The 26,381-nt window shown below is 45.8% G+C and overlaps 1 protein-coding gene across 1 annotated transcript in view; it reads right to left on the minus strand.

Annotated features, from left to right (window-relative positions):
- The window catches only part of DCC (DCC netrin 1 receptor), a 591,765-nt gene that overhangs the window by 146,447 nt on the left and 418,937 nt on the right, over positions 1 to 26,381 (minus strand). The window contains exons 13-15 of the mRNA XM_056849071.1: positions 18,528 to 18,669; positions 11,591 to 11,701; positions 2,313 to 2,507 (exon numbers count right to left, since the gene is read on the minus strand). Of these exons, the coding sequence (XP_056705049.1) occupies positions 2,313 to 2,507; positions 11,591 to 11,701; positions 18,528 to 18,669 (448 nt within the window). The remainder of the gene's footprint in view (positions 1 to 2,312; positions 2,508 to 11,590; positions 11,702 to 18,527; positions 18,670 to 26,381) is intronic.

The following is a 26,381-nucleotide window of genomic DNA, read 5'->3' on the forward strand; positions in this document are numbered from 1 at the left end:
TCAGGGTAGCTTGGGGGGACTCTTCTTGCAAGAACCCCCAAGTTTGGTGAGAATTGGGTAAGGGGGTCCGGAGTTATGGGGCCCGGAAGGGGTCCCCCCCGCCCATTGCATGAATAGCAGCCGGCTTCTGTTCTTTCTTTCCTATGGGTGGATGGGGGGGACCCCTTCCGGGCCACATAACTCCGGACCCCCTGGTCCAATCTTAACCAAACTTGGGGGTTCTTGCAAGGAGGGTCCCTCCAAGCTACCCTGAAATTTTGGGACCTCCACCTTAAAAAATGCCCCCCCAGAGCCGCGGAAAGGCGCGATTGTGTTTTTAATGGCTTTATTCGGCCGAATTTTTTTCCGAACTTTGAATTCCCGCCGAATTGAACGGATCCGAAGTGGGGGAGTTCGGACTTCGGCACGTACCGAACCCACAAGGGCCAAATTCGGCCGAATCCGAACTGTACCGAATTTTTTTTTTGACAGCCCTACCCATAAGATTATTTTCCTGCCATTCTCTTCACATACTTGTTATTTTCGCATCCCACCTACCTTTCCAATGTACCTTAACTTAAAGATTATACATCCTTTTTTTTTTTTTTGAAGAGTCGTATTTGGTTTTATACTGGCCTACGCTGAACCACTGCAAGACCCCTGATCTACACTGACTAGCAGAAACTCCCCAAGGCTGGAAGAAGATATCGGTCTTTCCTTACGCTTGCTACCTGAGATCCTTTAGTTGCAGCTGCAAGGAGGTGAACTTGGGATCTTTCCAATCTTTGGATCCAAGCCATGATTTACAGTAAATGTGCTGTAGTTCTCCAGTTATTTATAGAAGATTTTTTGTTTCATGCCGGCTGAATCCCACCTTCTCTCCTTGGGCTAGAATCTGCATTCAAGTGTTTGGGCTGGATCCGTCCAGCCTTTTCACACCACCTGGCCTAATTCCTGAGAGCCAGCGTGGCATAGTGGTTATAAATGGCGGACTCTAATCTGGAGAACCGGGTTCGATTCCCCACTCCTCCACGTGAAGCATGATGGGTGATCTTAGGCCAGTCACAGTTCTCTCAGAATTCTCTCAGCCCCACCTACCTCCCAAGGTGCCTGTTGTGGGGAGAAGAAGGGAAGGTGATTGTAAGCCGCTCTGAGACTCCTTAAAGGTAGAAAAAAGCAGAGTATAAAAACTCTTCTTCTTCTTCTGCCCCCAGCCCTATACTACAGGTGACCCCCCCCCCAAAAAAAAATCTGTGGAAGTGGGCAGATTAGTTCGCTGATGCACATGACGAGGATTGCAGCCCATTTACTCTGCCCCATGGACCTCAATTAAAAACGGAGTTTGCCCCTTCCCTTCACAGCTCTCTTATGGCTTCACTGTGAAGCATAACAACAAGCCAGAAAGCAGAAACCACAATATGTAATTCAGGCTCTGATGCAACAGCATTGAAACAAGTAGCCCAAATCTCCCAGAAACAGGTTTGCCAAGAGATTTTATGTATCTCCATTATCATGTTGGTCAACGATCCCAGAATCACTGAATCATAGAGTTGGAAGGGACCACCAGGGTCATCTAGTCCAACCCCCTGCACAATGCAGGAAATACCAAACTACCTCCCCCGCACACCCCCAGTGACCCCTACTCCATGCCCAGAAGATGCCCAAGGTGCCCTCCCTCTCATCATCTGCCTAAGGTCCTAGGATCAGCATTGCTGACAGATGGCCATCTAGCCCCTGCTTAAAAACCTCTAGGGAAGGAGAGCTCACCACCTCCCGAGGAAGCCTGTTCCACTGAGGAACTGCTCTATTTGTTAGAAAGTTCTTCCTAATGTCTAGACAGAAACTCTTTTGATTTAATTTCAACCCGTTGGTTCTGGTCCGACCTTCTGGGGCAACAGAAAACAACTCGGCACCCTCCTCTATATGAAAGCCCTTCAAGTACTTGAAGATGGTTATCATATCCCCTCTCAGTCTTCTCCTCTTCAGGCTAAACATACCCAGCTCCTTCCACCTTTCCTCATAGGACTTGGTCTCCAGACCCCCTTGCCATCTTTGTTGCCCTCCTCTGGACACGTTCCAGCTTGTCTACATCTTTCTTAAATTGCAGTGCCCAAAACTGAACACAGTACTCCTGAATCCTTAGCGGCCACAGTTGTTCCATGGATGCTTGAATGCACTTCTACACACCAATATACGCACTCCAAATTTCAGCCGTGTCAGCAGCTTAAGGAAGAGAGGGTGTGCTCCGGGCCAAGGACTGGAAGAATACGACTTCACAAAAGAAGAAATGCTACTTTCCTTAGAAACAGCCTTGCAGAGGGAGAGGCGCTTACCCAAATGCTCGATCGAGTAGTACCGCTGTTTGCTGTCCACGCGCACCGTCTCGGCGTAGGGGCTGCCCACTCCGTAGCCAATGATGTATCCGCGCACAATGATGTTGGGGTTCAGCGGCGGCGTCCAGCTCATGACGATGCTGGTTGACAACGGCCTGACATGAAGAGAGCTCGGCTGATCGGGCACCTGGGATTCTAGGATTCAAAGGATGGCACTGTTAGCGTGGCACTCTTTTTGACTAATTCAGTGACAAAATTCAGCACAATTTAGGCTGCTGGTGCCATAAGTTAGGGATGCCAGCCTCCAGGTGGGACCTGGGGTTCCCCTGGAATTACAGCTCATCTCCAGGCTACAGAGATCAGCTCCCCTGGAGAAAATTGATGCTTTGGAGGGTGGAGTCTATGGCATTGTACCCCACCAAGGTCCCTAAAGATAGGATGTTTTTGGAGGACATTGATTCATAGGGTCACCGTGAGTCAGAAGCGAATTGATGGCACTTAACACACACAAGGTCCCTGCCCTCCCCTGGCTTCACCCCCAAATCTCCAGGAGTTTCCCAATCTGGATCTGGCAACCCTACCAGAAGTGGAGCAGTGATTCTCTGACTTATACTCAGAGAAGGCATGCGGTTCATTAACGTTATTTCAAACTTGCATTATCTTTGGGCTTCTTTCTACTCTGGAGACATAGCTTGGTCTTTACCTCTACGTCATGTAAGACATCTGACCATGCTACCTGTTAAGTCGTTGCAAAACTAGCCTTTTGCTTTCCCGTGGGGAGGGGGAAGTTTGATAAAGAATCAGATGAGAAGGGAAATAATCAGTCATAAAAATGAAGGTGATGATAACGACCCATTATGAGGAAACAGAATCACAATGCATAGACCTGTAAAACAAAACGCCACAAATTTCTCACCTACACACACAGATCATCAAGCACTAAAAACCCAGTAAACTAACCAGGGACAAGAAACTTAGTGAAACACTTCTGTTTGCTAGTAACATTTCCTGGCAATGGTCTAGACTTCGTAGAAATCTCATTGCAAACATTTTTTCTTCTTCATACAGCTTCAGTTTGCAAGCTGTTTGATGCAACACAACAGTAGTTGATGAAAATAGCTAACTTCCAAAAATAACCTGACAGCATTTGATTTACAAGGAAGGCATATTGCTTTGATGATGTGCGAGGCAGCGCGCCTGTTATATTTTTTAAAAGCCTTTTAAAGGTTAAAGCAAGCCTTTGACAGAGGTTTGTCAAGGAGCTCCCGTATGACAAGCCTCTTCAGACGAGTGGCGCGATAGCTTGTCTCTTCAATGGCAAAAAAAAAAGGGGGAGACAAGTTACAATATTTCCCACCCAGCGAAGAGGCCTGTGATATTGCAGCAAAATTCTGCAGGTCGAAAGGACAGCAATGCAAAATGCTGAGGCAAACTCCTGCAAAACGGCCTCTTTAGATTGTGAAGCATTCCCACTATAAACCTTGCGGGGGGGGGGGGGGGAAAGGCAATAAAAAGGTGATGGGATGAATACCCTCCCCCTCCCTGCTGCACTGTCATTGACTACTCCCATCGCTACCCTTGGCATTTCATAGGCACATATAAAGTTTTCCAAGGACCTGCAGAAGCCACCGAGAAGCCTTCTTAGAATTTTGTGTGTGTTAAGTGCTGTCAAGTCGCTTCCGACTCATGACGACCCTATGAATGAAAGTCCTCCAAAATGTCCTATCTTTGACAGCCTTGTTCAGATCTTGCAAACTGAGGGCTGTGGCTTCCTTTATTGAGTCAATCCATCTCTTGTTGGGTCTTCGTCTTTTCCTGCTGCCCTCAACTTTCCCTAGCATGACTGTCTTTTCTAGTGGCTCTTGTCTTCTCATAATGTGACAAAAATATGATAGCCTCATAGGCGCATATAGAGTCTTCCAAGGAACTGCAGAAGCCACTGGGAGGCCTTTTTAGAATATTAACAAGTAAAGGTAAAGGTAGTCCCCTGTGCTAGCACCAGGTCATTCTTGACCCATGGGGGTGACGTCACATTCCGACGTTTACTAGGCAGACTTTGTTTACGGGGTGGTTTGCCAGTGCCTTCCCCAGTCATCCTCCCTTTACCCCCAGCAAGCTGGGTCCTCATTTTACCAACCTCGGAAGGATGGAAGGCTGAGTCAACCTTGAGTAAGTGACCTGAAACTGACTCCCGTTGGGATCGAACTCAGGTCGTGAGCAGAGCTTTTGACTGCAGTACTGCAGCTTACCACTCTGCGTCACGGGGCTCCTACTTAGAATATTATTGCTCTTATAATGCCAACAACACTTTTGTAAAGAGTTTCACACTCCATCGCCTGGAAGTCACTTAATTGTGCTGTGTTTAGAAGAAACAAGCAAGCAAACAAACACGATCCAGTTCAGTTCCTAGAGTATTCCCCACAGGCGTCTTCAATCTCAAAGTGTTTTGGTGTCATTCAAGGGAACCGAGCTATTTTGGATGACTATACATCAACGGTTCTGGAAGGTATTCAATGACAACGCTCTTTAAGGAGCACGGTGTGTGCCAAAGGCAAAGCAAAATGAGAAACATCGATGCTTTCAAGCTCTGTTACCCATTTTTATAATCATTAAAAGCCTAATTATAATCAAGATTATACCAGTCCAGGCACTGTACAACACGCATACGTGTCATGGTCCTATCCCTGTACACGTGAAATCACAAGGGAGTAATAAAGAGAAAGATGCCATTTGATGAAAAAGACAGTTAATAGACTTTAATTAAACTCTGAGAAGTTGTTTGGATTGTTAATGCGGAGATTCCCCTATTTTACTCTATTGCATTTTTATCCCACATAGAATCATAGAGTTGGAAGGGACCAACATGGTCATCTAGTCCAACCCCCTGCACAATGCAGGAAATTCACAACTACCTCCCCCACACACACGCCCAGTGACCCCTACTCCATGCCCAGAAGATGACCAAGATGCCCTCCCTCTCATGATCTGCCTAAGGTCATAGAATCAGCATTGCTGACAGATGGCCATCTAGCCTCTGTTTAAAAACATCCGGGGAAGGAGCACTTACCACCTCCCAAGGAAGCCTGTTCCACTGAGGAACCACTCTAACGGTTAGAAAAACATCTTCCTCTATGGACCTCCAGGTGGCATACAATACAGGTTGTCCCTCCATTTTAGCCTCACAACAACCTTGAGAGGTAGGCTTTTTGCCATCAAGTCACAGCTGACTTATGGCGACCCCATAGGGTTTTCAAGGAAAGAGACGTTCAGAGGTGATTTGCCATTGCCTGCTTCCGTGTCACAATCCTGGTAATCCTTAGTGGTATCCCATCCAAACAGTAGCCAGGGCCGACCCTGCTTAGTATCTGAGATCTGACGAGATTAGGCTAGCCTGGGGTGAGGTAGGTTAGGCAGAGAGAAAATGACTTTCCCAAAGATCTTCCAGTGACAGATAAATGGGAATTTGAACCCAGGTCCCTCAAACCCAAGTCCAACACTCTTAACTACTGCACCATATTGGGGACTTCTTTATGGCCCCAGAATTTCTCTTCATATCACATTCCTTTAATTTGAGCTTAACTAGGAGAATTACTTTAATTCTAGAATTGGAACATGTACATTTTGCCCAGTGTTGAATTCTTTCAGCTCACTGGCACCCAGTCCACTTCACTGATTCTAACATGCATGTGGGCATGGATGAAACTCGGCAAACAGACAACCTCACAAAGATAGTCCTTAGGAGTAAACTGAGATTCTTTTTTGTGCAGTTTTTTATTGCTGTGTGCACGCACTCCTGGGTTTTTGGGAACACATGCACACACAGAGAGATCTGATATTACTGATTGCTTTTTCCTAGTATTTTTGCAGGCACACATTGGCAACAGAAAGGGGGAGAATATGTAGGTGAATGGGGTGGGGGGTGGATCCTGATTGCTGCTTCAACCTTCATATGAAGAAGAAGAGGAGTTAGTTTTTTACACCCCTATTTTCTCTGCCTTTAAGGAGTCTCAAACGGGCTTACAGTTGCCTTCCCCTCCCCACAACAGACACCTTGTGAGGTAGGTGGGGCAGAGAGAGTTCGGAAAGAACTGTGACTGGCCGAAGGTCAACCAGGAGAATACATGTGGAGGAGCGGGGAATTGAACCTGGTTCTCCAGATTAGAGTCCACCACTAGGGTTGCCAAGTCCTCCCTCTCTGGGAGGATGTTGGGGCAGAGTCTGAGGAAGATGGGGTTTGTGGAGGGGAGGCACTTCAATGTCATAGAGTCCAATTTCCCAAGCGGCCATTTTCTCCAGGGGAACGGAGCTCTATCGGCTGGAGATCATTTGTAATAGCGGGAGATCTCCAGCTATTACCTGGAGGTTGGCAACCCTATCCACCACTCATAACCACTACACCACTCTGGCTCTCAGCAGGACACTATAATATTCAAAGATAAAGAATAATGGAGGATTCCTAATTCATTATCCGGCAGCCAAAAAAAGAAAGGGAAAAAAGCACATAGCTGGTGATTCAACAGAGGGCCAAGGAAGCAGTTGTGAAAATAGCAGGGGACGGGAAGTATGTGTGGGTGATACCTAGACATGTTTGCAGCCTGATACCTCTCCTTGCAGAAATTAAGCCCTGGCTATTGTTAGGTTGGATAAGATTAGTGGGTTTGTCTATTAAATTTGTGACAAATCGTTACTAATTGTGACAATGCAAAAAAGCTACTGGCAACGGCGCTCTGATCGCTTTTTCAGCAACTGAGCCTGGACTTCATTTAATCTGGATTGCATAAAACCATCTAGTTACAACTCTGGCTCGTCCCAGTAATTAGGAAGCTGGCTGCCTTTGCATTGATCAGTTCCCCCAGTCTTTATCCATCTATTAGATTATTTTATCACATCATATTTTTTTTCTGCATCTTGGCACAAAAGGATCGGAAGCCCAGCCAATAAAGCATTTCTGTCCCCGCTCAAGCACTTCGACTGCAGCTTCAACACTGCAATTTAATTCACCACACAACTACCCTGCAATGTATCTGATTGATTTTTTTTTCATACCAGATCTAATGTAGCCATTGATGGAGCATCAACAATGCAGGGCTCATATGTGTCATCATGCACGTGTGGTCATTTGTTACATATTGTTCCCCCTGCCTTATTTTTGCTGCTGGGATTTCCCCAATCAAACTGGAAATGAAAGGTCTAACCAGATAGGCACATTTCCTCAGACTGCAAACTATACAAATCAGAATTGCTCAGCAGGGCTTTCTTATAATGCTCATGGTGGTGGGAAGTGCCATCAAGTCACAGCTGACTTATGGCGACCTTGTAGGGTTTTCAAGGCGAGAGATGTTTGGAGGTGTTTTGCCATTGCCTGCCTCCACGTGGGCTGAGAGTGTTCTGAGAGAACTGTGACTGGCCCAAGGTCACCCAGCAGGCTTCATGTGGAGGAGAGGGGAATCGAACCCAGTTCTCTAGATCACAATCCGCCACTCATAACCATGCTGGCTCTCAATAAAGCTAACGGGGCTGTATTGTGATAGAATGGTACAGGAAGGTGCTTTTTTATAAAGGATTCAGGACGATTATACCGAGCCCCATGGCGCAGAGCGGTAAGCTGCAGTACTGTAGTCCAAGCTCTGCTCATGACCTGAGTTCGATCCCGACGGAAGTCGGTTTCAGGTAGCCGGCTTGAGGTTGACTCAGCCTTCCATTCTTCCGAGGTTGGTAAAATGAGTACCCAGCTTGCTGGGGGTAAAGGGAAGACGACTGGGGAAGGCACTGGCAAACCACCCCCTAAACAAAGTCTACCTAGGAAACTGTTGGGATGTGACGCACCCCATAGGTCAGGAATGACCCGGTGCTTGCACTGGGGATCTTTACCTTTACAGTATGGACTAACCATTTTCTGTCTGTATTGTCTCACTGCATTGTTTTCTACGTATGTAATAGCTTTTTCTGCTTTGTTTGATATATGTCTAAATTTTGATGCTTTGTTTCAGAGTTACATTGTATTAGATGCCTCATTTTATTGACTGCATCAACGTGCACTATGTAATACTTCCTGAATCTCAGTGAAAAGGTAAACTATAAATTAAGGATATAAAATAATAAATGTTTTTTTCCCCCAAATGTCATTCTGAGACACAATCCAGAACAGGACTCTGGTGTGCAGGGAGATGGCAGCTTCTCCTCCACGCTGCTTTCCCAACCTCAAATTGCCCCAGGGAAAAGTGGAGGAGGAGGAAGAGGAGGAGGAGGAGAAGAAGAAGAGTTGGTTTTTATATGCCAACTTTCTCTACCACTTAAAGCAGAATCAAACCGGCTTACAATCACCTTCCCTTCCTCTCCCCACAACAGACACCCTATGAGGTAGGTAGGGCTGAGAGAGCTCTCAGAAAGCTGCGACTAGCCCAAGATCATGTGTAGGAGTGGGGAAACCAACCGGGTTCACCAGATTAGCGTCCACCGCTCATGAGGAGGAGTGGGGAATCAAACCCGGTTCTCCAGATCAGAGTCCACCACTCCAAACCACCGCTCGTAACCACTACACCACACTGGCTCAATCATAAGGAAGCCCCAAGCAGTCGGCGGGGGTGACCGCGGGAAAACAGCCCCGCATAAATGGCCTCTGGCTCAGCTACCAAGGCTGTCAGTACCGGTATGTTTGCTTGCCGAACACGTTCATCCCAAAGTCCCCACACCTCTAATCTTTACGTAATGTGTTTAAGCCTAATATACTGAGTCCAGCTCTGGCCTGGATGGCCCAGGCTGGCCTGATCTCATCAGATCACAGAAGCTAAGCAGGGTCAGCCCTGGTTAGCAGTTGGATGGGAGACCGCTGAGGAATGCCAGGGTTGCTACCCAGAGGCAGGCAACAGCAAACCATTTGTGTTCATCTCTTGCCTTGGAAATCCTCCGGGGTTGCCATAAACCAGCTGCAACTTGACAGCACTTTACACACATATAATGAGCCCATTCCCTGGAACATAAATTTACCAGACTGATCTAGGTTTCCTGATGTAAGTACTAAAACTACTTTAATCAGATCCTTTGGGGGAGCGTATTGTGATTTTTTTTTTCATCTTCCCCCGGAAAAAAAAACAAATCAAAAGCACAAATTTTGATACGGAAAAATAAATATTTAAAACCCTCCCAGCTGTCAGAACCACTATTCCAGCTTTCCAGGGAACCGCGCAGAAGCAGCAGTGTTTGGGTTTCTAATTGGTTTAACAAAAACACACTAATTAAAAGGAATGCCCATCGGGAGAGAAGGGAGCTTGTTTTCAAGATACTGTTCGCTTTTTTCGTGTTGCGGCAGATGCCGAGAAGGTGGCCCGAGAAGCAAAAAGAAACGGGTCTGGCAAAAGAGCAAGAAGGGAATTGCACTGAAGAATCTCTCCAGCAGCGTAGTTAGAATTTAGCTGATCCTTGCAGGTCTCTCTCTCTGCTTGCCTAAGCTAATTATCCCCAAGGGGGTCCCACTGGAACCTGTGGCTCAGTGGTAGAGCATCTGCTCAGCATGCAGAAGGTCCCAGGTTCAATCCCCGCCATCTCCAGTTAAAGGGACTAGGCAAGTAGGTGATGGGAAAGACCTCTGCCTGAGACCCTGGAGAGCCGCTGCCGATCTGAGTAGACAATACTGACTTAGATGGACCAGGGGTCTGATTCCATAGAAGGTAGCTTCATGTGTTCATGTGTTCACATGGGGAAGATGGAAGGCAGGGGTGTTTTATAATGCCGCCATGTGGACACCCCTTCTTGGCCATCTATCATGGCAGGGTAGTTTGCCAGGTCCCTCCTCACCACTGGCAGGAGGTTTTTGGGGACAGAGCCTAAGGAGGGTGGGGTTTGGGGAGGGACTTCAATTCAATAGAGTCCAGTTGCCAAAACAGCCATTTTCTCCAGGGGAACTGATCTCTATCGGCTGGAGATCAGTTGTAATAGCAGATCTCCAGCTAGTACCTGGAGGTTGGCAACCCAACAGCAGGGGAATGAATCAAAGTTGTCTGGGATTGAATCTGGATGCGGAACTGGAATCGCGATTTAAGTGGCTGGCGTGTTTTGGAAAGGGCACTGCCCGAGGCTCGCTTCTGCTCCCCTGAAATACCTGTACAACCTGTACACCAGTAAATAATTCAAAGATCTACACAGGCACCAATGTTCACTTTTTCAAAAGGAATCAAATTCTCTGAAGGGTAAAATGAATTTAACACTGTTTGTGGAAGACCGAGAGTGAAATAATGGACAGACTCTGCACTGTTCAGCTCTGTTTATACTCGCTGTCTGCAAGGTTTCCTTGCCCTCTTACTCTCAATGATGCAAGAATGAGCCATAATAAACCAGCACCCTAGATACCCTTACATCTCTGCAAAGGAAGAAGGAGGAGGAGGAGGTGGTTTTATATGCCAACCTTCTCTACCACTTAAGGCAGAATCAAACTGGCTTACAATCACCTTCCCCTCCCCACACCCTGTGGGGTAGGTGAGGCTGAGAGAACTTGAACAGAACTGTGACTAGCCCAAGGTCACCCAGCAGGCTGCATGTGGAGGAGTGGGGAAACCAACCCAGTTCACCAGATTAGAGTCTGCCACTCATGAAGAAGAAGAGTTTGTTTTTATATGCTGACTTTCTCTCCCACTTAGGGCAGAATCAAATCGGCTTACAATCGCCTCCCCTTCCCCTCCTCACAACAGACACCCTGTGAGGTACGTGAGGCTGAGAGAGCATGACTTGCCCAAGGTCTGCCACTCATGGAGGAATGGGGCATCAAACCCGGTTCTCCAGATCAGAATCCACTGCTCCAAACCACTGCTCTTAACCACTACACCACACTTGTCTAGGTGATGCCCCTAGACAAGAAATCTCCTCCAATGTACAACAGGATGCTCCAATGTGCTGCAAGTTAAAGGCGATCAGTAATTGGGAGAAATAAACTGGGCTTCTCAGCATCCACCCCAATGTTACATTTTTTGGCTAAAGCTGCTGATGCAACAGCTGGTAAAGAAGTTAAAATTAAAGGGCAAGAAACACTGTGGAAAGTAATGGAAGAGAGATGAGGCAGTCTTATTTTCTCACTTCTGCTTCACTAGTCTACAGAAAGAGAAGATTTTAACAACATGCCATATGCAAGCCCTTCTTTTCAAAAGCACTCAGGCTTCTGCTCTCATGACCATTATCCGTGGGAACCGAATGCTTCTGACCTTCAGGACCATCTTTGTTGGAGGGCAAAGCAACAATCAGAAAATGCTAAAAGCAGTAATAACAGGGGAGGAAAGAAATGTAATTACCATCCAGATCGCTCTCTGGAGTTTCTGCAGTATACCAGTCTGAAGAGGGCCCCGTCCCATTGGCTGTCATGGCTGCGACTTGGAAACTGTACTGGCTGCCTTTGTCAAGACCTGTTGGCGTTACGAATTAATACAGAGAGATTAAAAAAAAAAACCCACCAAAAAACAGTTAACATTGCCGGGCTTTGAGTCTGAAGCCCACTTCTCAATCCAAAGCATTCGAAAGTGGTTCTCGCACAACTTCATGGAAAACCATAGAGTAGGGTTGCCAACCTCCAGGTACTAACTGAAGATCTTCCCCTACTACAACTGATCTCCAGCCGATAGAGATCCGTTTGCCTGGAGAAAAAGTCTGCTTTGGCAATTGGACACTATGGCATTTAAGTCCCTCCCCTCCCCAAGCTTCACCCTCCTCGGGCTCCGCTCCCAAAATCCCCAGGTAATTCTCAACCTGGCAACCTTAGCATGGAGGGATAAGTTTCTGGAGTAAGCATTGTTGAACTACATGGCCACAGTGTGTGGCCATTTTGGATTTTTCAATAACATTCTCAGCTGCCAACCAATATTAGTGATGCTATTCCCCTGACCCCAGCAGGCACTTCCCCCCTGCCACTCATCTTTTTTTAAATTATCCTGGAATATGGTTAGGGTTGCCAACTCCGGGACCGTAAATACCTAGGTATTTTGGGGGTGGAGCCTGAGGAGGGTGGGGTTTGGGGAGGGGAGGGACTTCAATGCCATAGAGACCAATTGCCAAAGCGGCCATTTTCTCCAGGTGAACTGATCTCTATCAGGTGGAGATCAGTTGTAAAAGCGGGAGATCTCCTGCTAGTACCTGGAGATTATACAATTCAAAATGAGGGGGAAGAACTGCTGACCACGTACGTTTGTAAAAATAACAGCAATTCAAGCTATCTACTAATGCCAAGAATATATTCACATTAAAGAATCCAACGTCTTAAATACATCAATGCCAAAAAATTACATTCACAGAAAATAATGAATAAGCTGAGAACAATTCCAGAACACCAAGTCCTTGAAATTGTCTTAATCCTTCTCCGACTGTGATTGTCGGTTGACTACTTGTATCAAATCTATAGCTGGTATTTCAATTGAATATAAATTGCCCAGTCCATCTCAATTCTTCTTTTCTTTTACAGGGTTCCGGTATCCACCTGTTTCGACAAAGCTTCTTCCTCAGAAATTGTTGATGGACGGTATATGAAAGCTGACCACAATTTTTCTGGTTCCTTCCGCTGTGAACTCATATGTTCCTGGAGGCTGGCAACCCTAGGTATGTCTTTGCCCCCCCACCCCTGAGAATGGTTTACTAAATGCTCAGTGACCAATCAGATTTCAATTTTACCCCTCCATTTTACATGCTTTACATAACATGGCTGGTACTGTTTTTGGTTGTTCCCATCCTTTTCTAGGCGTATGTAAAGACACCACCATCATAGTTCAGCTTCCTGAGGTGTTTACAAATCTTCCCAAATTGACATGCCTCCCAAAAACCCTCTCAAAGACTCCACCTGAACATTTCCGTTTCCTGGTACATTTAGAAGAAGAAGAGTTGGTTTTTATACCCCGCTTTTCTCTACCTTTAAGGAGTCTCAAACTGGCTTACAATCACCTTCCCTTCCCCTCCCTGCAACAGACACCTTGGGATGTAGGCGGGGCTGAGAAGGTTCTGAGAGAACTGTGACTGGGCTAAGGTCATCCAGAAGGCTTCATGTGGAGGAGTGGGGAATCGAACCTGGTTCTCCAGATTAGATTCCGCTGCTCATGTGGAGGAGTAGGAAATCGAATCTGGTTCTCCAGATTAGAGTCCATCTCTCTTAACCCCTACAGCACACTGGTTTACAAACCCTGCAAGTGATAGACCTCCCAAAAAACCAGGTGCTGGTCTGGGTAAATGCAAAGGCATCACCTGCATGATTCGTTTTACCGATGTGTTCATGCATTATGCAAGTGATGGCCCTCTCAAAGAATTGAGTGGTTTTTAAACACAGCAGGAAGCTGAATCACAGTAAGACGTTTTTCGGTAAACGTGTTCAGGAATCACATACGCTTCCGATTTTCAATGAACTTCAGTGCTGTTTGAAAAAGAGTTGCCATTCCACTGACAGCAAAATCTCTCGCTCTCAGCTGAGTTCAGGGATACCAAATCTGAATAGCTACATGGTGGAGGGGCAGCATGGTGTAGTGGTTAAGAGCGGTGGTTTGGAGCGGTGGACTCTAATCCGGAGAACTGGGTTTCATTCCCCACTCCTCCACATGAGTGGCGGATGCTAATCTGGTGAACAAGGTTGGTTTCCCCCACTCTTCCACATGAAGCCAGCTGGGTGACCTTGAGCTAGTCACAGCTCTCTCAGCCTTGCCTACCTCACAGGGTGTCTGTTGTGGGGAGGGGAAGGGAAGGTGATTGTAAACTGGTTTGATTCTCCCTTAAGTGGTAGAGAAAGTCGGCATATAAAAACCAACTCTTCTTCTTACATCTTGTCATGGCATCAACCAATCACTCCATAATGACTGACTAGCTGGGATCACCAGGATGATTGTTTATTTGTTTGTTTGTTTGTTTAACCAGTTATATCCCACCTTTTTCCCCACTTGGAACCCAAAGCGGCTTTAATTGTCCCCCTCTCCTTCATTTTCTCCTCGCAACAACCCTGTGAGGTAGGCTGAAAACATGTGACTGGCCTGAGGTCATCCAGTGAGCTTCCATGGCAGAGTGGGGATTCGAACCTGGGTCTCCCAGATCCTAGTCCAACACCTTAACCACTACACCACAAGGACTAATCCCGGAAAGACAGTTGCTGAGGATAGTGGCGCTGAAACAACAGCAGCAGCCAGGTCAAAGAGTGTCTTGAATGTAGGGTTGCCAACTGCCAGGTGGTGGCAGGAGATCTCCCTCTATTACAACTGATCTCCAGCTGATAGAGATCAGTTCCCCTGGAGAAAATGGCCGCTTTGGCAATTTAATTCTATGGCATTGAAGTCCCTCCCCTCCCCAAACCCCGCCCTCCTCAGGCTCCGCCCCAAAAACCTCCCGCCAGTAGCGAAGAGGGGCTTGGCAACCCTACTTGAATGAGATCAAAACTAGTAAATATTTGCAGAAAGCCTTTCAGGGGGAAAAATTACCACATGGAAATTGTTATTTTCAGCCTGAAAATAAAAACCAGAACATATTAGTTAAAAAAGCCTTGGGGGAGGCCCCCCAAAAGAAAGCATGTTTATGTTACTTATTGGAAAAGTTATACATCCTATGCTTGATTAAGCTTACGATACACCTTAGAATTCAGTGACCCAGAAGGGACATTCCCCCAGTGAGTGAAATTATAATCTCTGTTAAAACAATGAATAAACCATTTACAAGAGTAACAATAAAAATATAGCAACTACTAAAAAGAGGAGAGAGAAAAATAATAATAGCAACATGAATCATATAATAACTTAACCTAAGATCAACCTAAGACCACTAGGTAGGGCATGGAGTTCTCTTGAATTATACCTGATTTCCACATGATAGAAACCAATTCCCCTGGAGGAAATGGCAACTGTGGGTGTGGACTCTATGGCATGGCATCACATCCCTCCCCAGCATGGTGTAGTGGTTAAGAGCGGTGGTTTGGAGCGGTGGACTCTAATCTGGAGAACTGGGTTTGATTCCCCACTCTTCCACATGAGCGGCGGACTCTAATCTGGTGAACTGGGTTGGTTTCCCCACTCCTCCACACGAAGCCAGCTGGGTGACCTTGGGCTAGTCACAGCTCTCTCAGCCCCACCTACCTCAAAGGGTGTCTGTTGTGGGGAAGGGAAGGTGACTGTAAGCCGGTCTGAGTCTCCCTTAAGTGGCAGAGAAAGTCGGCATATAAAAACCAACTCTTCTTCTTCCCCTGTCCTTCCCCATTCTCCACCCCACAATATCCAGCAATTGTCCAAACGTGAGTCGGCAACCAGAGTTGCCAGGTCCCTCTTTGCCACCGGCAGGAGGTTTTTGGGGCAGAGCCTGAGGAGGGTGGGTTTGGGAGGGGATGGACTTCAATGCCATGGAGTCCAATTGCCAACCTTATATGGGCACCATGTTGAGGACCCCTGCCATTAAACCTGTATTGAAGGGACAGGGTATTTTGCTCCATGTAGTTGGCAACCCTAGATCCAAGCTGTAGAGTTCCTACGTGTTGCTCTCTATGGTCATTTATGCATGGTCGCTTTGCCCTCCTTTATTCCCTGTTTCAGCCAGGATCAAATTTTTGGGTATGCACATTACCTCATTCCTTGGAAGCTCAATGCTGTTTCAATGCAAAATGAACCCAGCTTTTCCCATTCCTCTTCCGGCTCAAATTAAACTGTTCATCCTGGCTCATTCCAGAGTCACATAGTGTGCATACTCCATTCTCGGATTGAGCTTCGCCCCACCCTTTTCTAAACCCCTCTTCAAGGCAGCATGCAGAGAGCAAAACAGGGGAAACACAGAAGATTGGCTTCTCTTACAGCCAATCATGAAGCAGTGTGTAAAGAGGCAGGGATTCAAGTGCTTCCCGCTACCTTGGAGCTCTTTCTGAACAAAAGAAAGGCTTTTTTAAAATGAGGGTTGGATTTCTCTCCCCCCCTTCTTTCAGATTGCTCCGTTTTTTGTTTTTTGTTCTTAAAATGCTTTTTAATGCGGCAGTTGGGTCTGGGGGGAAGGAAATCTTCTCTCAGGGTGAGTACTGCAAAGTCAGCCAATTACAGAGCAGCATTTAAAAGGGCGGGACTTGATTTGAACTTGGGAGACTGCTTTTCTGTATTCATGCCTCCATTAGCACACAGTTTTGTCCCTGATCATTCCAGCCAATGCATACAGTTTCCCCCAACCCGGGTTACTTTGATCCCGGCTGAAACGGGGAACAAAGGAGGTTAAAGCAACCATGCATAAATGACCTATGATAACAGACAACTCGAGCCAGTATGAATCCTGGAACTGCTAATGTATCCTCACCAGAGCGAGGTTTGTTAGGGGAAAACAGTCACGCTGGTCATTTCTTTCCTGTATCTAGTGAACTATGCTGAGTTTTTGCTCCCTGCGACAGCAATATATGTTTACTATTTTGTGTATCTTCTACTGACCATGAACCACAAAGATAAACAGTTGCATTTAATTGCAAAAAGTACTCTGGGGAAGAATGTTGAAATTTTTTAAAAAACAACACTTTTAAATTTTTAGCTGATGGCGGCTCTTACAATAAAAACTATAGCAGTGATTTAAAGTCCTTGTTGTAACTCTGAATTACTTTACTGGCTGCAGCTGTCCTCGTTAGCGGGCAAAAACACCTGCCTTCCCCCAGCAGAAGCTTTTAAGGAGACATAAAGGCTGACTGCTAGAATATTTAAATCATCTCTTTTAAAAGCGTCATGATTTTCGGCTCCTCTAGAAATCATGTAATATGCAAACAAACAATAGCAACAAGAGATGGCTTTTGTTTTGGGCTGCATTCGGTGTACTGAACGGTGAATACTCAAAACTTGTACCTTCATGTATATTGGGCGCGGACAGATGTCACCGAAAACAGGGCCCTGGTACTTTTCAGGGTTGTAAACAGGGGAGATAATTTTAAAAAATGGCTGCAACTCTTCTCAAGCCAACATGTCGAACCACCTGTTGAAATCTCCCTAGACACTCTACACTGAACTGTTTTCTGAAGGACTTAAATTGTTAAATTGTGGAACTCCCTGCCCCAGGAGCCTTCTTATGCAGAAGATCCCAGGTCCCATTATTGTCAGGTGAAGATTTTACGGGTGGAGCCTGAGGAGGTCAGGGTTTGGGGAGGGGAGGGACTTCAATGCCATAGAGTCCAATTGCCAAAGTGGCCATTTTCTCCAGGGGAACTGATCTCTGTCGGCTGGAGATCAGTTGTAATAGCAGGAGATCTCCAGCTAGTACCTGGAGGTTAGCTAAGGTAAAGATAGTACTGGCTCTCAAAATGATTGCAAAACGTATATATTGACAATAACAAAAGTGCAAGTGCAATAGTGTGACAACGGAAACTTATCAAATCTAAAGACGGACTCAATACAGCAAGATAGTCAACAATAAAATATCTCAGCTTCACCAGTACCTGGAGGTTGGCAACCCTACCTCTTCCCCCTTGACCCTTGATGACCAGGCCCTCAATAGTAGGAATCTCCCAGAAAGTTGTAATATGCTTGGAAAACATGCCATCCTTCTATGATTGCCTGGTTCCCCCTCTCCTCCGACAGGAGATTTTAGGGGTGGGGATTGCATGTGTGCGGCTGCGAGCAACATGATCCCGTCACTTCCTGTTTCCTTCTGGAAGCACCACAACACAATGAGAAGATCTGCCACTCAAACCCCCACTTGAGTGGTAAATTGTCCCGTCTCGCTACATGTTTCCGGAAGTAAACCAGAAGTGACAGGATTGCATTGCTTATGGCCACGCATGCATGCGATCCTTGCTGTCAGCCAGCAGATGGATTGGCGGGCAATTGCCTGCCATTCCAAGCCACCTGGCAACCTTATATCCTTCAGGGGTGCAACAGTCCTCTGCCCACCCTTGGTTGTAATGACAGGCATTTTGCTACTTTATAAATAATACCAAAAAATACCTTTGTACCAGAGTTGGGGGGAAAAAGTTTTGTTTTTCCGTTGTCGAATTGGTATTTGCAGAAACTAATTTAGGTCTAAACTGTGAGGCAGAAGGGGGAATTGTGTTTCAATCTCATTAAGCCAGGGGAAACTGAGAGACGAATATACGATACAAAAACATTACAGGGGAAAACCTAGTAAAAATGTATGAAGGTTGTTGCTGTACAGTCCAATAAATGTCACCCGAATGCAAGGAAAACAACTTTCCCTGGAAGAGAAAGTACATTCTATTCACAAACCAGTCCATTTGTCAACATCTGTGTAGGGCTACAACGAGCAACCACTCACCTGTGAACAAGTACCAGAGGTTGTTGGGTTCTAACGTTTCAATGTCGCCTCTCCGTGTTGTCTTTCTGTGTCGGATTTTATAGCCTGTTATAAAGCCATTTTGCGTGCCTGGTGGTGGTGGCAGCCAACTAACTTTGATGCTCTGAAAAAAACAATCCAAAATAAAAATAAAGGTCAAGGACGATTTAATTTTTATTTATTTTCCCACAAAGGTGAAGTACATTGAAGTGTACGTCGATCTAAACAATACAGACCTATTCAACAACAACAACAATGATCTCATATATTAGTTCTTTCAAAAACTAGAAACCTGACTCTAGATCACATGGGTGGCTTTCACAACTGAATCCTCCTCTGTGCAAAAGGAGGAGGAAATGACTATAACTAGGCATCCAGGAGAAGCATTCTCGTTTTCGACTCAACATACCAATTTTCAGTGCAGAGTGAACTGGCTTGCATTTATTTAGTTAGGCAAATTACTGGTATATGTATGTCACCTCTCCGTATGTCAGATCACTCGATCATGTATGTCAGATCATGTATGTCAGATCACGCGAAGTGCTGGTATCGCTTTACTCTGCTCTGGTTAGACCTCACCTAGAGTATTGTGTTCAGTTTTGGGCACCACAGTGTAAGAAAGATGTAGACAAGCTGGAATGGGTCCAGAGGAGGGCAACAAAGATGGTTAGGTGTCTGGAGACCAAGTCCTATGAGGAAAGGTTGAAGGAGCTGGGTATATTTAGCCTGAAGAGGAGAAGACTGAGAGGGGATATGATAACCATCTTCTAGTACTTGAAGGACTGTCATATAGAGGATGGTGCTGAGTTGTTTTCTGTTGCTCCAGAGGTTGGACTAGAACCAACGGGTTGAAATTAAATCAAAAGAGTTTCTGTCTAGACATTAGGAAGAATTTTCTAACAGTTAGAGCAGTTCCTCAGTGGAACAGGCTTCCTCGGGAGGTGGTAAGCTCTCCTTCCCTGGAGGTTTTTAAGAAGAGGTTAGATGGCCATCTGTCAGCAATGCTGATTCTATAACCTTAAGCAGATGATGAGAGGGAATCCATCTTGGCCATCTTCTGGGCATGTAATGGGGGTCACTGGGTGTGTGTGGGGTCAGTAGTTGTGAATTTCCTGCATTGTGCAGGGGATTGGACTAGATGACCCTGGTGGTCCCTTCCAACTCTATGATTCTATGGGCGAAAACGCATGGTCGTTTTATCCTCCTTTAATCCCTGTTTCAGCCAGGATTCAGCCAGGATCGAACACATGCATTTTGCCTAATGTGTGTTCGATCCTGGCTAAAACAGGGATTAAAGGAGGATAAAGCGACCATGTATTTTCGATTCCTAAGACCTGATCAAGGTGGCTCACAAAGCCAGCTGGATATTAGGGGTGGGGAATTACGGTAATAGTTGTTCAGCATTGGAATCAGCTACCTAGAGGGGGTGAGCTCCCCCTCACTGGCAGTCTTTAAACAGAGGCTGGACAAACACTTCACAGGGATGCTTTAGGCTGATCCTGCATTAAGCAGGGGGTTGGACTAGATGGCCTGTATGGCCTCTTCCAACTCTATGATTCTATGACTCTATGATTCTATGACTCTAAAAGCATTAAAAACTCAAAGAAAAGAACATTAAGCAGTCTAAAACAACATTTATAAAACCGCTCAACCTGTCTCAGCTCTGTGATTGATGGATGGAGCCTTTCTGAGGGGAACCTCAGGCAATAAATCACAATGAGTAGCCATGTTATTCTGTCTCTAGCAGCAGAAAAGAGCAAGTGTCCAGTAGCACCTTAAAGACTAAAAAAATTTCTAGCAGGGTATGAGCTTTCGTGAGTCACAGCTCATTTCTTCAGATACAGCTAGAAAGTGAGTCCATCTTACTTTAAGTAGAGAAGAGTGAATTCAGACACCCAATGGCAACAGCATGCCAATGTCAATAGCAGGTAAATGACAATAGCAGGCGTGATGGGGTTAGGTGTGATATGCAGAGGGGTGGTCTCATGTAAGATTGGCAAGGACCCATCAGAAGACCTTTTGGATTGCTGTCCCTGGACTGTGGAACCTGCTCCACTAGGAGGTGGAGGCTGATGTCAAGGGTACAGACCCTGTGAAGAAAACTCAAAACAATTATGTTCTACAAGGCCTTTGATCCAGTTGATCCAGTTGGACAGTGGCTTGCCTCATTTTGCTGTATCCTATTTATGGTTTTATAATGGCACAGGCAGGGGACTTGGTAGGACTTGTGGTATCTCATTTTCCCCTTCAACCCCCCTCCTCCACTATATGCTTTCCCCTTTCACTGGCAGCCCCCATAGCCTCTTCCCTTTCCCTGCTTCCTTCTCTCCTTAATACCCACCAGTCAACATACACTAACCTATCCCCCTTTCTTTATCTTAACCTCCTTCTCCAGAAAAAAAAAATCTGGCTGAGTTTCATGGTGGCCATCATCACCAGGGAGGTCTGGACTGGTGCCTCATTGTGTGGTGACCACTGCCAGGAAGGATGGGTTACTTCTCCTTCTTCAGGGGACATGACCGTGGAGGGTTAGGCCTTTTGCAGGGCTGTTTTGCCCTCCAAGTCTACCTGTGCTCCTCCCATGGCTTTCTTTTACAGAAACCAAAGCTTGGAAAGCTCCACAACTGTTGTGGTTGCCAGGAACATCCAAAATGGCCACTGAGAGTTCAGCAGGTGTCCTTTTAATAAAGCTCCAGGTGTTGTTTCTATTATTTGGGGAGTTTTATTCCCTCAATGTATATTTTTCCTTAGATTTCAGGTTTTTCTACAAACCTGGGACTTCATTCAAGTTTACAGAGAAATCCCCCTGTCGGTCTCTAGCGCCACGTTTGCTGATCTATTAATCCACACTCTATGGCTCTGTTCAGAATTAAATATATTGATTTTAATGTCTGATGAGGTTTTAATGTTAGAATATTGTTTTTAGAATTGTGGGGAACGACCTTAGGATGGCATACAAATTAACCTAAATCAATAAATTACACAAAATCAATAAATTACACAACAATAAGCAAATGACCACACAGAATCAGGTATTCAGTTCTACCGGTCTTTTTCAAACAGAAGGAAAATTTAGCTGATTAAGAGCAGGTGTCAATGAATACTTCATAAAAACATCCAGTTTTATCACAAGGAAGCCGATTAGTCCATAAATAAATATAAACTCCGGCTTGCATCCAAGTCTCTGACTGTGTTACAGAGACCAATTTTTGCATATGTATTGTCTAAGCATTTGTTGTTAGGTTATACAATCTCAGATGTTTTCAGTGCTGGATAATACAAAGTGCCCTTATGGCAGAGCAGACTGCATTTTTCAATTCTGGAAACCATTATTTTAAATGTGGATTTAGTAGCCAGGGCCGTAAAGAAAACGGTATGCACATAATACTTGTATGAAAATGCAAATGTTCCAAGAGAGCTTTAAAATGCACACTATAAGCACAAACTTATAAAACACTTTTGAAATGGAATGGTTTTGCAGAGGGTAGCAACCAAGCTATAAAAAACAAAATTAAATGCAATCGTATAAAAGCAGAATTAAATGAAGGATTTTATTTAGTAGCTCAAATCCACCAGACTCATCGAAAACCGTCAGTTCTACAATGGGTACACAACCATCAGCTTTCTAGGACATCAATACAAATTGCTGATTTTTTCAAACACATCACATAGAAGTAAAAGAAAATTCCCTCTTCTTGGATCCAAGATACAGTTTTAAAAAAAGGAACTTTAATTTTTCTGTAAGATCATCACAAGCGGTAACTGCAGGAGGAATGTCTTACTTTCTCCTCAATGAAATGGATGCAATAAAGCATACACCTGTTTAAATCTGCCCACACGAGATTTCAGGGGATTCATCTATTTGCTTTAGACATGTTCTTTTTCCCCACCTCAATCTGTGTCCATATTCAGACAGATTCCCTCCACTTAATGCTATAGTGTTAAACTAGAAGTGAAGAATGGTTGGCTTCAATTGCTTGAGGGCCTTTGAGCCACACCCCAAGCAGGCCACATTCCCCACTGTCTGAATTGAGCACAGAGGAGAGGAGAGAACCATGTAAGCCCCAGTCAAAGCATCCCAGAGTTTCTTGGCACTGCCAAGAGGAATCCTGCGATATGTAGTACACACTATCTCTGATTATGTAAAGCCCTTAAGTAAAGGTAAAGGTCCCCTGTGCAAGCACCGGGTCATTCCTGGCCCATGGGGTGACGTCACATCCCGACGTTTACTAGGCAGACTTTGTTTACGGGGTGGTTTGTCAGTGCCTTCCCCAGTCATCTTCCCTTTACCCCCAGCAAGCTGGGTAAAGCCCTTACATCAAATAATAATCACAATTGGGTTTTGGCAGATAAACTCTTTAACCCCCAAGCTGCTTTTCAAGCCCGTAGAGGCAAAATTACTGGATTTTTCCCACAGTGGGGGTAAAACAACTTTGGGGCGGGAGAAGGAAACTGTAAGGAAAGAAAGAGTTAAAGTTTCCCTATCTCTTCACTCTGTTATATATATATATATATATATATATATATATATATATATATATATATATATATATATATATATATATATATACATACATACACACACACACACACACACACACACACACACACACACACACATGGCTGTTTCCCTCACGGTCACCCCTCCGAGGATTTTGGGTCTTTGTCTTGATTATGCATGCCATTTCCGACCATCAGATGTCGCCTCGCTCTCCCCTTGCGTCTCCCCACATTTTGCCAGCGTTTTCAGGGACTTGTTTTATCTCAAATTTGAAAACGTGGGCAAAACGCAGAGAAACGCAGGGGAGAGCGAGGGGCGGTGCAGGGGGGTGGGTGATGGAGAGGGAAACAGCCATGCATAAAAGGCCCCTTTGTTGATAAAGCAACCCTGGCAGTTAAAAGAACTTTTGCAATAACTGATCATTTAAAATAAATATGGAAGAAATCATAAAGTGTACCTGTGCCTTTATAATAATAAATTGAGTGTCATCAGGTCACAGCCAACTCATTTTCATCCCCAGAAGCATGGGGTTTTCAAGGCAAGAGATGAGCAGAGGTGGTTTGTCATTGCCTTCCTCTGCATCGCAATCAGGGTTGCTAATCTCCAGGTGGTGGCTGGAGATCTCCTGCTATTACATCTGATCTCCAGGTGACAGAGATCAGTTTACCTGGATAAAATGGCTGCTTTGGAAGATGGACTCTACAGCATTACACCCCATTAAAGTCCCTCCCCAAACCCTGCCGTCCTCAGGTTCCACCCCCAAATTTCCAGGTATTACCCAACCTGGAGCTGATGACTCTAATAGCAATCCCAGCCTTCCCTGGTGGTCTCTCATCCAAGTTACCACAAGCAACCCTGTGTAGCAGCCAAGCTCTGACAAGATCGAGCTGCTTCGCCTTTTAAAAATCAATATAATTTCAGATGTTCCTCTTGCTGTTGCAAAATCAATGACAAAGTTGTGAAATATTTCTTGTCATCATAAACGTCTGAGGAAGTAACAGAAGAGAATACTAATTATGGTGCCCTCGGTTCTAGACTCCCCAAATAGAGAGAAATATTTCAACTTTCATGCACATACTTGGATTGTAATATAATCAGTCCCCCAGGTTCCTTACACATGTTCTGAATCTCACATGATCTCAAATTCAAAGCCGAAGTGGATTTGATGTGAGTCCCAAACAAGAAAGATTTATGATATGAAAACATTTTGATTCCACCCTTCTCGCCAGATGCGCAGTTATACTAAGGAGCAGGAAAATGGGAGAGAGAGAAGAGGATCTGACCTATCCAACTTGCTGGGAAGTTCTATTTTATTTTATTTTTCACTTATTCATTTAAACTATTTGTTACGTTGCACTCCCCATTTGAAATGCTTAAGACATTGCACTCTCCATTTGAAATGCTGCATTTGAAATATTGCAATAAAAATGGTCACCATAAAAAACAAGTTCACTGCACTAAACCCATGCTAGCTGGCTGCCAACTCCCAGGTGCTGGGTTACAGCATCTCTGGAGCACCGGAGAGAGGCTCTGTTGGAGCTGGAAAGTTGCAGAGGGGAACCAGAAAAAATCCTGTCCGGAGGTCAGAATGCCAGAAATCAGAGTCCGTTAACTGGTCAAATCAGAATTTACACACGTATTCCCTTAAGCCGGTCCAAGGTCAGAGAAAGCGTTGTTCAGAGTGGGAGTCAGTGAGTTGCGAGGTACATCACACGTTGCTTCCTCATCGTTTCCCTGCTCAGCCCTCTTTTCTAATGTGGCTGCCTGGTCTAGATTTCATCCTGCGAGGACCCTGCATTTTGTTGCTCTATCGCACGCCGGTATGCTGCAAGTTTTGCACTGTGCCTTTTAGCAACTAATGACTTTCTCCGTTGCTGCCGCCACCTGTCAGCCCTTGACTCTGCCTGTGGTGAGTCAGCAGTTTGAGGGCTCACAGTTGGCCTACTGGTAGGGTTGCCAGGTGCCCGGTGGTGGCGAGCAAACCCCTGGAAATTCGCCCCTCTGCCCACCAACCACCTAAGGGTTGGGGGGCAAACGTGCACACGCACGCCGCCTCGCAAGGGGCTCTTTCCTCTTAGTTTGAGTGGTAAAGGGCTGCTTTACCACTCAAACTAAGAAGAAAAGGTCCCTCGCAAGGTGGCACTTCTGGTTGTAAACCGGATGTGCCGCGCACATGCGTGGGCGCGCACGCACTCGCAATCGCACCCACAGACCCATAGCCTCCCGCCGGAGCAAAGGAGAGACCTGGTAAGGCTACCTCCTGGGGCTTAGGTTCCCGGCAGGGTGGGCGTGATCCTGACCAGACTTCAGACTGTGAGTCCTGTGGAGGCTCTGGGGGATCAGCAGGCTGAGAGCGGCCAGCTGGGCCACCCCACTCCTCACACAGCTGGGATGAGTCTGGTACCACTTCAGTCTGTGAGGCCTGGTGCGGGTCCAGCGGGGCTGACTCCTCCTGGTAGAACTCTTCCTCTGAGGATGACTCATTCCCCCGAGACTGACCCATGACAAAATCTCTTGGTAGGAAAGGCAGTACCAGTAGAAGTCCTCAGCAGATCCCAGTGTTTACAATGGGGTTGGTGCAAGAGAATGTCCCTGTGGATTGTAAAGGTAAAGGTCCCCTGTGCAAGCACCGGATCATTCCTGACTAGGGTTGCCAGGCCCCTTTTTGCCACCTGCGGGATATTTTGGGGGCGGAGCCTGAGGGGGGGTTAGGGAGGGGAGGGACTTCAATGCCATAGAGTTCAATTGCCAAAGTGGCCATTTTTCTCCAGGTGATCTGATCTCTATCGGATGGAGATCAGTTGAATTAGCAAGAGATCTCCTGCTACTACCCGGCAGTTGGCAACCCTATTCCTGACCCATGGGGAGACATCACATCCCGACGTTTTCTAGGCAGACTTTGTTTATGGGGAGGTTTGCCAGTGTCTTCCCCAGTCATCTTCCCTTTACCCCCAGCTGGGTACTTGTTTTACCGACCTCGGAAGTATGGAAGGATGAGTCAACCTTGAGCCGGCTACCTGAAACCAACTTCCGTTGGGATTGCAGCTTCCCTTTTATTAGCAAGGTGGGAGTACATACCATTCAAATGTTTCCCCTCAGTCATCAAACCAGATTAGAGCCCGTCGCTCTAATCTTTGGAGGAGTGGGGAGTCAAACTCGGTTGTGTGCTTATTCCTGGAGTTGGATATGCTACAAAATTGGAAACTCCTTAGCAGGACCTTTGGCATAACAGCTTAGCTGATATACAAAGGCCTCTCCTTCATCTCAATTGCATGCAGCAATTCAAACTTATGGCGATCCCTTTTGGGGTTTTCATGGCAAGCAACTTAACAGAG

Source organism: Euleptes europaea, chromosome 4, assembly GCF_029931775.1.
Source record: "Euleptes europaea isolate rEulEur1 chromosome 4, rEulEur1.hap1, whole genome shotgun sequence".
Taxonomy (NCBI): Eukaryota; Metazoa; Chordata; class Lepidosauria; order Squamata; family Sphaerodactylidae; genus Euleptes; species Euleptes europaea.